This window comes from Ictidomys tridecemlineatus, chromosome 5, assembly GCF_052094955.1.
Source record: "Ictidomys tridecemlineatus isolate mIctTri1 chromosome 5, mIctTri1.hap1, whole genome shotgun sequence".
In the NCBI taxonomy this organism is placed as follows: Eukaryota; Metazoa; Chordata; class Mammalia; order Rodentia; family Sciuridae; genus Ictidomys; species Ictidomys tridecemlineatus.
This window is the reverse complement of record NC_135481.1, coordinates 31,012,651-31,027,634: the sequence shown is the minus strand read 5'-3', so window position 1 is coordinate 31,027,634 and position 14,984 is coordinate 31,012,651. Positions and strand designations below refer to the sequence as shown.

The window sequence follows — 14,984 nt, the reverse complement described above, 5'->3', positions numbered from 1 at the left end:
ACTGTGTTAACCTGGAATCAGTTTGTTTGTTTGTTTGTTTTAAAAAAAAAACTTTTTTTTTTAAACAAAAACAAGATACAGCCGTCTTCAGTTTCCTTAAATTGAAAGTCTGAGCCTGAAAGTGGAAGTGTCAAAATATGGCAGAAGAAATTTAAACCAAGCTGGGTGGGTTTTTACATGATTTAAAACACGAGCAAAAAAGAATTTCTGAGCACCGACTTCTGCATGATAAATTAAGAGTGAGTTTTTAATTCCGGGATGGCAATCTACAAGGATCATGCACCGACTACATGAAACTTGTTTCCAGATTAAAATTATACTTCAGAAAGTAACACTTGCCTGAATTCAACCAGCAACCCAGTGACCGGAGAGAGAAAATAATTCCACATTATCAAGCCCCCTTCAGAAGTACTGTGCTCTCTGCCCTCCTTTGAACAGATCTCTGCTCGCCACAGTCCAATCAGCTTTGAATTAAAAATTTGTGTACTGAAAACAAGCTTAAAGTGGGAAAACACACAAAGCAGGCCAGTATCATTCCTTTGGTTTCAGTTTTCACGATGCACCCTTGAGACTAGGCACGCTGATTCAACACAGTTGGACAGCTTCAACGAAACTCACTAAATATCACACCGATTAACTGTGCCCAGGCAGAGATGACCTGGCAAAATTCTCAATATCTGTCCCGAATCTGTTCTCATAAGTCCCAGCGGCGAAGTCTCTGGGGCAGAAGTCCCGAACATTCAGAACCACAGGCTTCGTCCCCTCAGGACTCGAGTCCCCGCGGCCGAGGCAGTAGTGGCGGCCCTGCCCGGCACCAGCTGAGCTCTCCCGTTAACCCTGTCCAATCCCGCCGCTCCCACCGCGATCCGTCAGCCTTCCAGCTCCGCGGGCTCCACAGCACAGCACGACAGGGCCAGTCGGCCCTTCCCGCTCAGTAGAGGCCGGCGGGACCGTCAGGCCGCAGAGACAATGGGGCTGGCGGGGCCGGGGACGGCGGGCGCCGAGGCCGGGCCGCGCCTGCCTCCTTCCCTCTTCCGCCCACTGCCCGCCTCCCAGCGCCCACAGAGTCCCCGCTGCCCCGGCACGACCCCATCGCCGCCCCGGGGCCGCCGCTCAGCAGCGGCTCGGCGGGAAGCGCAGGGGAGGCCGCGGCATGCCAGGGCCGAGGAGGGGGCGGCGGCCGCCACCATGTCTGCCCGCCCCTCCCAGAAGCGGGGTGCCCGGCAGACAAAGCGCGGCGGCGGCGCGGGCGGAGCGGGCGCCCAGGCCGACCCCGTCGACCCCCGCGGAATAAGCGGGTCCGGGAGCCCCGGAAACCCGGCGCCTTAATGCAATAAACAGGAAATCGCGGGGATGATCTGGGTTCCGGGGGAAGTGGAATTATTTTTTACCAGCGAAGAGATCAACTTCCACATCCGGTGGTAACAGGGCCCTACACAGACCCGCACTGACCTGGAAAAGCTTCGGGAGCGGCGACGGGGGAGCAGCAGGAGGTGGTGCGGGGACCCGAGGCGCCTCGTACCCGGCCGGGCTGACGCGGCCCCGCTACACACTAAGCGCTTCAGCTGCACAGGGCGCTATTTTCCGAAAATGCCGCGTCTGGTCGGCGCCCAAAATCCCCACCGAAAAGTCCCCCGTGCTGCGCGCGGAGGGACACATGGTGTGCGAGTGAGTCAAGCTCCCAGCATCCCTCCCGGACCCGGCCCTCGTCAGCCCTTCGCTTGAGGCTTTTTCGCCCTTGCCTTTGTGTGCAGATCCCGCTCCCATCCACTCCCTAACCCCATTCCGGTGGGAGGAAGGGACAAGAGGGTTTGATTTTTTTGTTTTTTAACAGAAGGAAGGAAAATATGCCATTTCTAGCGTTCAGCTACACAAAGAAGGCGGCGGAATGATTCGCTGTCGGCGACCGCAAGTCCCGGCTCGCCTGGCGCCTGCGCGGCAGCGGGGGTGGGAGCTGCGGCGGGCCATGTGCGCGGAATAGCAGCCGGGCCGCACCGCGCCTAGCCGCCTCTTTCCGAGATGGGTAGGAGTTTGGAAACAAGCTGGCGTGTGCTAACCCTAGTATGTCTCCGACAGGACCGTTGAAAGGCGTGGACTGCGGGATCCTTGAGATTTAAGCTTGCCAATTGGACCGCCTAGCAGAATTCTGGGAGACGGAAGGGCAGCCAGGAGGCTAGGATTTACCTTAAAGTGGCCCTAGACTGAACTAGGTAGACTGGGACGGGAGTCGCTGTTGAAGTTCCAGGGCAGGAACGAAGACTGTTTCCACTTCGCATAAACTGAACAGTCAGGTTTATGACGAGGATGTACGTGTTTCTGTAACCTTTTTTGAAAAAAGCGTTCTAATGGTGCCTCATACTTTGTAGACTACAATAATTTGCTCACTGAATTCCCTTGGATTACTTGTCACCTGTCACAGAGGTAGAGATCAATTTTTCTGTGCCTGCAACATAAAGCTTTCTTGCGTTTTATTTTAAAAGCAAGTTTATTCGGAGATGGCGATTTGCAAAGGAAAAGTCTTAAATGTTTATGAGATTTCCAAAGTAACTCAACATACTGATGTGTTTTTTAACAGGGAAGCTCGGGGATCGCTTTCCCAACCTACAAAGAGTGAAACTTTGGCATCCTTGTATCTAGGAGTTGGGAATATCTCAGACAACGCGAAGTTTAGTCCAAAACTGACAAGTTTAAACGGAATTCATATTTCCCACTGTTTTTGTGTGGCCTCAAATAAGTAATTTATCTTCACTTACCCTTTATAATAGTGATGCAATAAAGATTCATAGTCTTGGTATAACTCAGTATTCCTAAATTGGAAGCAGAGCCGTATAGGAGCCACAGTCTTTAATATTTTTATTGATAAAACGTAAAGATTTTGATGTCATACTTTTTAATTTTTTTAGTTGTAGATGGACACAATATCTTTCATTTTATTTTTTTATTTTTAAAGAGTGAGAATTTTTTAATATTTTTTTAGTTATCAGCAGACACAACATCTTTCTTTGTTTGTGGTGCTGGGGATCTAACCCAGCCGCAGGCATGCCAGGCAAGCGCGCTACCGCTTGAGCCACATCCCCAGCCCCATCATTTTATTTTTATTTATTTTTATGTGGTGCTAAGGATCGAACCCAGGGTCTCACACGTGCTAGGCCAGCACTCCACCATTGAGCCAAGACCCAAGCCTCAATGTCATGCTCTTCTATAACAGAGTTTGAGTAAACATTCAGTAATGCTACAGAATCTTTTGCCCCCATTGATCTTCTGCTGTAAAATGTAACCGGTAAATAGGCATCATCAGTAGTATGATGAGGGGAAATTGCCGAATACTAGAATTACAGGAGGAGCCCTTTACTAACCTAAAAGGGAGGAATTGAATAGCACTGGAGAAGCTATGAGCTTCAGTAAGTTAATTGAGGAAGGCCTCCTAGACAGAGTTTAGAAAACAAAATACCAAGGAGTTAGATGGATAAAGAAGACAATGCTATTTCAGTAGTATCTAAAGTGTTCCTGTAGAGATCTTGAATGCCATGTGCAGAAATTAGCTTTTAAGAGCAGGAGGGAAATGTTGAATGATCTGTAATAGGAACATTCATGTGATTTAATTTGTGGATGACTAGCATACAAAGTTCAAGACAAGAAAAACAGTTTGAATAAAAATCCAAGAGAATGATGAATTGGAGAGAGAATGGCAAACAGGAGTGAAGGACATGATCAAAGTGGTTATGGAGAGCGTAGAGATTTGGTTGACTCCATAAGGGAATGACTTAAGAGGTAGAATGTCAAAGGTGACTCTCAAGTTTGTCAGTGAAGCACCTAGGAAGATGGTAATATCTTCACTGAGATAAGAAGGGAAGAGGAATATGTTAGGGAAGGACAAAGGTTCTATTTCGATCATGAAGTATTTGAAGTGCCTGTGAGCCAACCAAATAGATAAGCCCAGTCAGCAATTAGGTACTCATTCAACAGTTGTTGGAAAGGCACCCCCACCCTATGTCTGGCACTATTCTACACTCTACATAGGTAAAGCAGCAGTAAGACAAACATCATTCCTCTGATGATGGGGGGGGGGGGAACACTATAAAATAGAAACAAAGAAAGACATCCCATAATAAGTTAATGAGAAAAATGCATGATTGGATAAAATATTTCCCTGAGTGAAAGAACAAAATTTTGGTCCTTGATCAGAAATGCCTCATTGAGAAGTTATTCTGTGAGCTCAGACCTAATGGGAAAGAAATTGGGACAGAGGGAATAACAGGGCAAAAGCCCTAAGGTAAAAAGGAGTTATGTTTAGGGAGCAGCAAAGGTGGCAGAAAAAATGTAGTGAAAAAAATTAAAGAGATGGTAAGAGACAAGTCTGCAACTTTTGTAAGATCAAGCCATTGAAGGGTTTTAAGAATGGAGAAGCATGTACTAGGATAGTAACAGAGATGGAGAAAACGGATGTATCACAGATATAGTTTGAGGATTTAACCTGATGTGAAGAGTGAGAGAATAAGAAATCAATAGTGATACCTAGGTTTGGGGCATTGTTGTCTACGCCAGCACTGGCCAATAAAAATATAACAAGCCACATAATTTTATATTAGCCTCATTAAAAAAGTAAAAAGGAATGTGAAATTCTAGTTAAAAAAAGTTTTATTTAACCTAGTTTGTCTCGGTATTTCATTTGTGATCAATATATAAGTTATTAAATATTTTTGGGGACTGGGGATGTGGCTCAAGTGGTAGCGCACTTGCCTAGCATGCATGAGGCACTGGGTTCCATTCTCAGCACTACATAAAAATAAAGATATTGTGTCCACCTAAAACTAAAAAATATTTTTAAAAATTATTAAATATTTTTAAACATTTTACATGCTTTTCTTGTTACTAAGAGTTTGGAATCTTATAACAAAGTATCTCAATATTTGATTTTACAAAATTTACAGTTCAAAATTAACATATCCAACTGGTTTCAACCATAATGAAGTTTTGTGGTATTTGAATCATATCAGTTTTTAAATTTTATTTTAACTTTAGGAATAAAAAATTCAGTTCCTAAATTAGCTAAATTTCAAGAACAGCTAGTCGTTACTATACTAATCAATGCAGTCTAGTAGAACAGAGAATAGCAGAAAGTCTTTTTTAAAAAGTTATTTGGGACCATGATGGAAAGCTTTAGATGACTAGCTAAAGGACTCAGATTTTATCCTAGAAATAAGGTGAGCAGTGTCTATTTTTTGAGCAAGGAACTAAAAATGTGGTATTTAAGGCTAGAAAGCAACCACTAGATGGCCATCTGGTGACTCAGGACCAAGAGCAACCTTTCAGTTGCTTTGACTTCAGGCTAGCAGATTAGAAACTTTTATTTTTTTTGTGCTCTAGACTAGTATAACCAAAAATTTGGCCCATGGGCCAATGTCAACCTTCACAAAAAGTGAAAATTTGAAACACTGTTCTAAAGGTGTTCAGATAAAGGGGTCAAAAGAACCAAATTCCTAGAAGATTTATCTAAATCTAAATGCCTCTTTTTTACTATGGAGATAACCAAATCTATAATAGCTACCATTTATTAATGCCTTTTTTGTGCCAGCCATTTTGCATAGTCTGTTACATATATTGTCTCATCTAATCCTTAAATAATTCTATAAAATATTATTATCCCATTTTTCCTGTGAGGAAACTAAGGCTAAAATGGATTAAGCAACTTGCCTAAAGTCACCAAGCTCATAAATGTTAGGAGCAAGTGTTATAGTTTGTATCAGGAATATTTCCCAAGGCTCATACTTTGGAAGACTTGATCCCTACAGTTAAGAGGTGAGCCTTTGGGGAAGTGGTTGGATCATAAGGTCTTTGAACAATCAATCCATTGAGGAATTCGTAGCTGAATGGACTCTTGGGAAATGGTAGAAACTGTAAGAGGTTAAAATACTTGGAGTGGGTCCCTGGGGATGTGTCCTTGGGGACTGTTATCTTGTCAGCCCCTTCCTCTTTCTCTGCTTCCTGGCTATCGTGAAGCGAGCAGCTTTGCTCTTCCATGCCCCCCTCACCAGGGCATTCTGCCTTACCACAGACCCACAGCAGTGGGACAAAGCATCTGTGTACTAAAACCTGAAATGGCAGGTTATTTTTCTCAGGTATTTTGTTATAGCAACAGAAACCTGATTAACAACAGGATCCTAGTACAGGTCTCTTTCCAAAGCAATATTCCTAGTGTGTGTGTGTGTGTGTGTGTGTGTGTGTGTGTGTGTGCCACTAATGTGTAATGTCTAAGGAGTTCCTTGGCACAAAGACTCGATACATTGTTTTAAAGAGAATGCATGAAGTTGGTTACATAACTCCCAGAAGCTTTATTAGCGAATTTGGTGCCAGAATAAGGTGAGTTAGTGGTATTCTGACGGCACTGGGCAAATGCATTCAGTGGAAATATCGGCTTTGCTTCTATCTATAATTTATAGACCACAGTTAAATAACAAATTTCAACCCAATAGAAAACTGGGTAAGAGCCTTAGCAGTCATTTCACAAAAGAAGGTAATTATATGTTTTTTAAACATTTAAAGGTACTCAACTATCTTAATCCTTAGAGAAATGCCATAAAGCCCCAACAATGAGCCACTGTGACACACCCAAAAAAAACTGTTAAAATTAACCAGAAAGTACCAAATGTTGATCAAGAGTTAGCAACTGAAGCATATGTTATTAATAGGAATGGATTTGTTATGACCACTTTGGAAAATTCAAAGTTCAAACAACAGGCAAAACCAAACTAGACTTAGGAAATAAAGTTACAGAGAAAAGAAAGAATTAACTGGGGGATAGTACTTTGAAGGAAATAAAGGTATGCTTCCAGGGTTTGGGGCCCTGTTCTGTTTCTTGACTTGTATGGGGTTGGTGAGGGGCAGGTCACTCACTTATTGAGCCATAAAGTTGGGAAAGGTGCCTTTTGGTATATTCTGTATTTCATGATTAAAAAGTTTTGATGAGCTAGGCACAGCAGTGCACACCTGTAATCCCAGAGGCCCCGGAGGCTGAGGCAGGAGGATTACGAGTTTAAAGCCAGCCTCAGCAGCAGTGAGGTGCAAGCAACTCAGTGAGACCCTGTCTCTAAATAAAATACAAAATAGGGTGGGGATATGGCTCAGTGGTTAAGAGCCCCCGAGTTCAATCCCCAGTACCCCCCCCCAATATTTTGATGAAGTTTTTTTCTAATAAGGAAAAAAATATCTCCTCAGCAATGCTGGATACATGCTACCGGCTATTCCCTCACTGAACCAATTTTTCTATAAATGCATTACCATTATTGTGAAAGATAAGGTAGACCTGAATTTGGGGGATGGCAGTAGGAAGGAGAAAGGAATCAAAAGATACTGCAAAACTTGAAGCAGTATGGCAAAGTGAAAGAGCATAACAGTTGGAAAGAGGGGCAGTGGGTTTTTAGACAAGGCTCTAGTCACTTTTGAAACATGACCTGGGTATGTCTCCTAACGTCTCTTAATTTCATTTTTCTCATCTCTGTGGGCTTGATAAAAACTAACATTTTATTGCCATTTATAACCCTTTGCAAGCTATTAAAATGTAATGTAATTTTATTTATTTATTGTGATACTGTGGATCTAAGCCAGGGCCTCATGCATGACTGGAAGTGCTGTGCCTCTGAGCCACATCCCCAGCCCCCATGTAAAAATTATATTGATGTTTTATTCGATGTAATGGGAAAGGAGTAAAAGATAATTGAGACTTTAAGCCTAAGTGATAGAGATAATAGTAATTTAATGGCATGAATTAAGTGAGAAAACCAAGAGGATGAGGACCAAATTTGGAGAAAGAAAAGAAATATTTTATATGTGTTGAGTTTAAGATGATGCTGGAATGCCAAAGGGGAATTATTAAACAGACACAGAAGCCAACGTTTGATACTCAGGGGAAAGGTCAGAATTGGTGATAGAAAATTAGAAGTTATCCATAGAAGGATAATAATTAAAGCTATGAGAGTGAATGAAAGAATATAGAACAGGTATTGAAGAACAAAGAAAGAAAATGAAGAAAGGGGGGGGATGATTTATTGAGCATCTGCTAAATGGAGTACTAGACAGTCTGCATTTGTTTTCTCATTTATTCCTTTCCGATTCCAAGGTAGCCAATTTTAGCCTCTTTTGGTAGTCTTACTTTGTAAACTCAGCAAGACAATTAAGGAGCATTTAAAACCAGCTTGTGACTCCAGTTTATACTGTTCACCACACCATTCCTGGAGAACCAAGTGTCTGTTACAAAAGACCATGGAGAGAATTTGAGTGCAGGAAAGATAAGCCCTGAGAAAAGACCATTGGATTTTTGTGATCTGTGACTTAAGGAGACACTGGAATATAGTCAGCAGTACCTGTACTCTTCTCCCATCTTTTAAGCTTCTTTGAGTGTAAGTAATCCAGACACATTTGTGTTCTAAACTTCTGGTGATATGAAAAAAAAATCAAAGATAGTGATTGTAAAAATTAGTACATATAAAACAAAGCCAGTTACTAATTTCTAGCTAGATGCTCTTGCCAACCAAGTGCTTTGAATCCAAAGACTGAAAGTGAAGAGAAACAGGAGAAACTTTCTCTGATTCAGTGCTATTTACTGCTTTGTCCATGTACTGCCTAGAACCATTTTGAATGTCACCAGTGGTATGGGTCTTTCTCTTTGGGAAACTCTGGAATGTTATGTAATTTTGTTCACTGTGTATACAGTGCAGTTTTAGTCACCTGAAATTCTACAGGAAAAGGTGAAGATGGTTTTGCTAGTCAAGATCTTTAAAAAGTGGTATGAAGGTAGTTTCTGGTGATGATAAACACATACCTTCTAAAAAGCAGCAGTATCAAGCCAGGCACAATAGCACATGCCTGTTAGTCCCAGTTTCACAAGCTCAAGACTAGCTTGGGCAACATGGTGAGAGAGACCCCACCTAAAAATACCTACAGTGTCTTTTAAATCACTTAAAAATAACTTTATTTTTAAAAAAAAAGAAAAGAGAAAGAAAGCACTAATGTTGCCTCAAATTTTAGGGTAATCTATAATCTATGAGAAAGAATTTTCCCTTCTAGGTTTATTAAAACCATTTCTTTACTATAAAAATAGCATTGTAACATTAAGGAAAATTGAAAGAAGAATGTTTCCCCATAATGCAATTACTAGATCCTTCCTATAGTTTTACTGATGAATAATGCATGGTTTGGAGGCGGACAGGCTTCTGAACTACTTTGTTTAACATTGTATGTATGCAGTGCCTGGGCTTGAACCCAAGGTCACACATGTTAGGCACGTGTTCCACCACTGAGCTTTATCTCCAGCCCCTCAAAGCACTTAAAATTGTTTATAGGAGCAAAGGTCTTCTGTCTGTTCTCTGTCCACCTCTCTGAGTTCTAAAAAAGACCCATAGTAAGTCACTGAAATTTTCCCTAGAGGCATCTGGAAACTTTGATTTCCAGGAATTAGACATTTCAATTTTGTATTTTTGCACCATGAATTAAGGTAGCATTGAGGTAATTATCCCATATAATTTTTGGTTAATTAGAGCTTCTAGATAATTTAAAAAAAAATATTTGAATAGATAATACATTCACAGGTCCAGAAAATTTTTAAATAATCATCACTGTCTTCTGTCCATCCTGTTCCCACCCACTAGGTAACCTACTTTTTCCTCATGACTCTACATATGAGAATAAATATTCTTATTTTTCCTGTTTCTTATACAAAAGGGAGGTTATTGTACATACTTCTGCACTGTACACTTAAGGTACCTGGACATTTCCCTATCAAGGTATAGAAGATGACTTCTTTTTCTTACCCCTGCAGATTATTTAACTACTTTCTAATCTTGTATTCTAATTAGTGAATACTAGAACACCCTTGTATTCACATCCTCTTTTCTTACATATTTAGATTTGTTGGATCTCAGTTTCCATAGGTAAAATTGCTCTGCAAAAATGACACAAACGTATTTTTAGTTTGCCTTCCATATACCTAATATTCCTCCACAGCATTGCTCATGGACTAGAAAGTTATCATATTTTCAGATTTTTTACCTACTAGCTTTTGAAGGGCAAAATATTTCAAGTCCTACTTAACGTTTTTAAGATTAATAACAAAATAATTTGTTTAAATTAAGGGAAATGGGATTCAGTTAACAAAATTTGATCAGGATATAGAAATTCTTTGCTGCTACTCCTGCAGTGACACACCCATAACTGGTAAAAACATGATTGCTTATGCAATCAAAATGGCCAGCAAACCTGGAAAGGGGCCAAAAATGACTACAAATAGCTCCACCTACCTTTTTTTTTTTTCTTGGCAAATTTGCAAGTTTAACAGGATCTAAAAAGATTCTTCAAGCTGGGCACAGTGACACATGCCCATGATTCCAGTTACTTGGGAGATTTGAGATAAGAGGATCACAATTGGAGGCCTTGGCAGCTACTAAGATTGTCAAAAAATAAAAAGGGGTGGGGATATAGCTTAGTTGTAAAGCCCCCCTCCATTCAATCCCCAATATTAAAAAAATGAAAAGATCCTTCAGCTTTCATTTGAATTGCAAATCTGGTAAGTGGCAGGAAATTACTAATTTCATGAAAAATTCCCCTAATATGATGGGAGTTAAAAGTGAGTTTTGATTAAGCTTGTTTTGGTGCTGAGGCAGCACAGGGAGGGAGAAAGTATCTATATAGGGCTGTTGATTCTACCTACAGTTGAAATTACATGAGGGTGTGAAGAAAGTTTTCCAGAAATGATTACTGTTTACTTGGAGCAAAAGTAACTCTGGGTGAGGAAAAGGCTTAGTTGTGTCACACTTGCTAGTTTTTCAGCTTGCCAGAATTTTTTTTGGTGGGGGGAAGGGTATCAGGGATTAACTCGGGGGCACCCAAACACTGAGCCACATCCCCAACCCAGCTCTATTTTTTTATTTTATTTAGAGACAGGGTCTCACTGAGTTGCTTAGTGCCTCACTTTTGCTGAGGCTGTCTTTAAACTCACAATCCTCCTGCCTCAGCCTCTTGAGCTGCTGGGATTACAGGCATGCACCGCCATGCCTGGCTTGCCAGACTTTTTAAGATCCATTTCATAAGTCATGGGTTTATAGAGCATCTTAGTCTTTGGAGCCCATCTGATGGTATTTGATATAATTTACCCACTTTGGTCCTACCCAGGGGTGCTCTACCCCCCACTGTTTTTCTTATTGTTGTTGTTGTTTGTTGTTTTGTTTTATTCATGGTACTGGAAATTGAACCCAGGGGTACTTTATTACTGAGCTACATCCTCAACCCTTTTTATTTTTTATTTTGAAACAGGGTCTCACTAAGTTGCTTAGGACCTCACCAAGTTGAGGCTGGCCTCAAATTTGTGCTCCTTCTACCTCAGTCTCCCAACTCACTGGGATTACAGGTGGATGCCACTGTGCTCAGCATACATCTATATCTATATATTTGAACTAAACAAATTGGCTCATATAAAGTGCCTAGAAAGTGTTTGTAGAAGGTAAGAATACAAATACTAGGATATTGTTTTGTTTCATTTTGCTTTGGGTGCTGGGTATCAACTCCAGGGCCTTACACATACTAAACACATGCTCTACCACTGAGCTATACCCCTAATTACTTATTATTTTTCCATTCTCAAGTAATTGTCACTCTCTGGACAACTGTGTTAACACATAGTACCTGATCTTTACAAATGTATGCAGTTGAATACCTCTTGAAAATCATAAGGCTATATCTAGAAAGAACACTTCAGGCTTTTAAAATCATTAGTTTCCAAAGTTTTTTCTGGTTACAGTGGCACACGCTTGTAATCCCAGAAACTCAGAAGCCTGAGGCAGGAGAACTGCAAGTTCAAAGCCAGCCTCAGCCATTTAGCAAGGTTCAAAGAAATTTAGGAAGACCCACTCGCAAAATAAAAAATAAAAAAAGTTGCATATGTGGCTCAGTGGTTAAGTACCCCTAGGTGTACACACACACAAAAAAAAAAAAAATCCATGTTTTTGGACTTTTTTTCCTTTTCTTTAATATTGGAAATTGAGCCTGGGGGCACTGTACCACTGAGCTACATCCCTAGCCCTTTTTATTGATTTTTTGAGACAGGGTCTCACTAGGTTGCTGAACTGGCCTCAAATTTGCCATCCTTCTGCCTCAGCCTCCTGGGCAGCTAGGATTGATTACAAGCGTGGAGCCACTAAAACAGGCATTTTGAACTTTTAACTGCTTGTAAGTGTTAACATATTTTGAGATATTTTCTGCAAAAAAAAATAAAAGAACAATTAAGTGTTATATCTGTTTCAGTTGAAATTAGTTAAAACTACTTTGCTTTTACAAATACCATGATACCTATTGAGATAACTGCTAAATAACTGTAAGCCAATATACAATCAAGGGCATGGTATCAAAAGAACTGTCATTGTAGCTATCTGAAATGATAAGCTGACTTCTGTTTCATTCATTTACTCATTTAAAAAAAATATCCTGTTGACCCTTTCCATTACTTGCTTTTCTCCCTCGACACCCAGTCATCTCTCAGTCAGAAAGCAGCATCATTCACTAATCTAACTTGGTTCAGCTTCAGCCTCAGGTGCATTATCAAGATCATAGATCAAACTGTGGCTGAATTACTAGAAATGTGCACCTATTTGCATATCTAGAAATGTGCACCTATTTGCATGTCCTTAATATACTCACTTTTAGGGGCTGGGGATGTGGCTCAAGCGGTAGCACGCTCGCCTGGCATGCGTGCGGCCCGGGTTCGATCCTCAGCACCACATACCAACAAAGATGCTGTGTCCGCCGAGAACTAAAAAATAAATATTAAAAATTCTCTCTCTCTCTCTCTCCTCTCTCACTCTCTCTTAAAAAAAATATACTCACTTTTAAAAAATAGCTGTAGATGGACACAATACCTTTATTTTATTTATTTTTATTTAGTTCTGAGGCTCAAACCCAGAGCCTCACACATGGTAGGCAAGCACTCTACCACTAAGCTACACTCCCAGCCTACTATATGCTTACTTTTTTTTCCAGCTATTTGGATGTCTTTGCTCCTGCTCAGTAAACTCAATATGCTGTGAACTGAATATTCGTGCAGTTCCAAAATTCATTTGTTGAAGTCCTAACCCTTAATGTGATGGTGTTTGGAGATGATGCCTTTGGGAGTTAATTAGGATTAGATTAGGTCCTGAGATAAGGTACTCATGATCTGATAAGAGGCCTTATAAGGAGGGGAAGAGAGGGCTGGGGCTGTAGCTCAGAAGTAGAGTACCTGCCTAGCACATATGGGTTTGATCCTCACCACCACATAAAAATAAATAAAGAGAATAAAGGTATTGTGAAAAAAAATCTTTCAAAAAAATAAAGGGAAGAGAAAGATCTCTCTCTCTCTCTCTCTCTCTCTCTCTCTCTCTCTCTCTCTCTCTCTCTCTCTCTCTCTCTCTCTCTCTTCTAGATCATAGAGGCAAAGTCAGATGAAGATTCAGTGAGAAGGCAGTCATCTTCAAAAAAGCCCTCACCAGGAAATGAACTGGCTGGCATCTTGATCTTGGACTTCCTGGCCTGTAGAACTATAAGATTTCTGATATTTAAGCCACTTAGTCTATGGTATTTTGTTGTGTCAGCCCACGCCAGCCAAAACAATGTATCTCAAGTTTTGCACAGATTAATAAAGATCCATTCAAAAAAGAATCATCATAACTATAAGCTGTGTTTTGTTCTTAAGATTAAGTACAATCAACATAGTCTGTAATTCCTTTACAGTTTAGGAACAGTGACTTCTTTTAGATTTGTCAAGTAACTATTGGGAAACCCTCCAATTTGTTTAATTTTTCCAAATTTTAATTTGTATATTGGGAATTGCTTGGAATTTGGGATCCTCTCCTGTTTTTGAATTGAAATAAAAGGTATGTTACTGCAGGTGGAAACTCATTCACTTAATAGACTGGAAGTAGTGTTAAACATGTAATCGATATTTAATTATACTAAGGAATTATTGATTATGTTTAGCTCTGATGTTTTGCTATGATTAATTTTTTAAGATACTGAAAAATTTAAGAGAAAATATTGGTACCTAGAATTTGTTTCAAAATTTCAGAATCAGGGCAAGGTGTAAATAGTTCACAATATCAAAGAAACAAGTAGTCAGCAGATGATAATTATAGACACTGGAAGATAGATGCACAGATTTCCTTTTTGTCTCTATACTTAAACATGTTTAAATTTTCTATAATGATTTTTAATATAAGTTATGATTGTGTATAATTAATTACTACACTTAGGCTTTCACATCTCATCTTCCATTATTATGTGTGGTTTGTTACTGCTAATGTTAATGTATTAAAGAATCTTCAATTTATGTGTCTTAGTAAGCATGAAAATTAAAATGCTAAACAATAGTACACATTAAACTTCATTTGCCATACATTTATTTAGCAGCTGCTAAGTGCTTTCATTGTAGGTTATCTCAAATCTCTGCAAGGTGAGTGTTACTACCCATTTCACAAATAATAAAATGTTGATCCTAGATAAATATTATGCAGGTAGAAAATAAGAAAATTATGAATTTTACCCATGTGATTCCCAAAAAAATTTATATTTTATTTCTACCAGATTATGCTGCTTCTCAGACATGGCTGACTGTCTTTTTCCCCAATCTGTTTTCCTTTTGCAAGTGAAAGTCTGGCCCAACAAATGGAATAAAATTCATATGTGAAAATGTGGAAGTTCTTTGTCCACTCCTTTCATGTTAAAGCAATAAAGATATTGTGAAAAAAATATTTTTAAAAAAGAAGGGGAAGAGAAAGATCTCTCTCTTCTCAAGATCATAGAGGAAAAGGCATATGAAGATTCCATGACAAGGCAATCATCTTCAAAAAAGCATTTATCAGGAAATGAACCAGCTGGCATCTTGATCTTGGATTTCCTGGCCTGTAGAACTGTAAGATTTTTGTAAGAGTCTGAAGGCAGGCATTAAAATTGGACTATACCTTAAG

At 40.0% G+C, this 14,984-nt stretch overlaps 2 protein-coding genes across 14 annotated transcripts in view; one reads left to right on the top strand and one right to left on the bottom strand.

Moving 5' to 3' along the window:
• Gabpb1 (GA binding protein transcription factor subunit beta 1) overlaps positions 1-1,592 on the bottom strand; it is a 61,689-nt gene extending 60,097 nt beyond the window's left edge. For 2 of the 11 annotated variants that reach the window (XM_013359370.4, XM_021726660.3), the window contains exon 1: positions 1,392-1,440. In XM_013359370.4, the coding sequence (XP_013214824.2) occupies positions 1,392-1,415 (24 nt within the window). In that variant the 5' untranslated portion in view covers positions 1,416-1,440. The other 9 variants (XM_078049631.1, XM_078049633.1, XM_005316557.5 and 6 more) reach the window with 8 other exon arrangements.
• Positions 970-14,714, top strand: LOC101961191 (uncharacterized). Of its 3 annotated transcripts, none has more exons than XM_078049638.1 (3): positions 970-1,668; positions 2,077-2,421; positions 13,445-14,714. In XM_078049638.1, the coding sequence occupies exon 1, from the start codon at positions 970-972 to the stop codon at positions 1,327-1,329; it is 360 nt and encodes a 119-aa protein (XP_077905764.1). In that variant the 3' UTR covers positions 1,330-1,668; positions 2,077-2,421; positions 13,445-14,714. The 3 variants fall into 3 exon arrangements, with proteins under 3 accessions (XP_077905764.1, XP_077905763.1, XP_021582349.1); XM_078049637.1 differs by lacking the exon at positions 13,445-14,714 and adding an exon at positions 2,576-2,797; XM_021726674.3 differs by lacking the exon at positions 13,445-14,714 and having other exon boundaries at positions 2,077-2,797.
• The last annotated feature ends 270 nt before the right edge of the window (positions 14,715-14,984 follow it).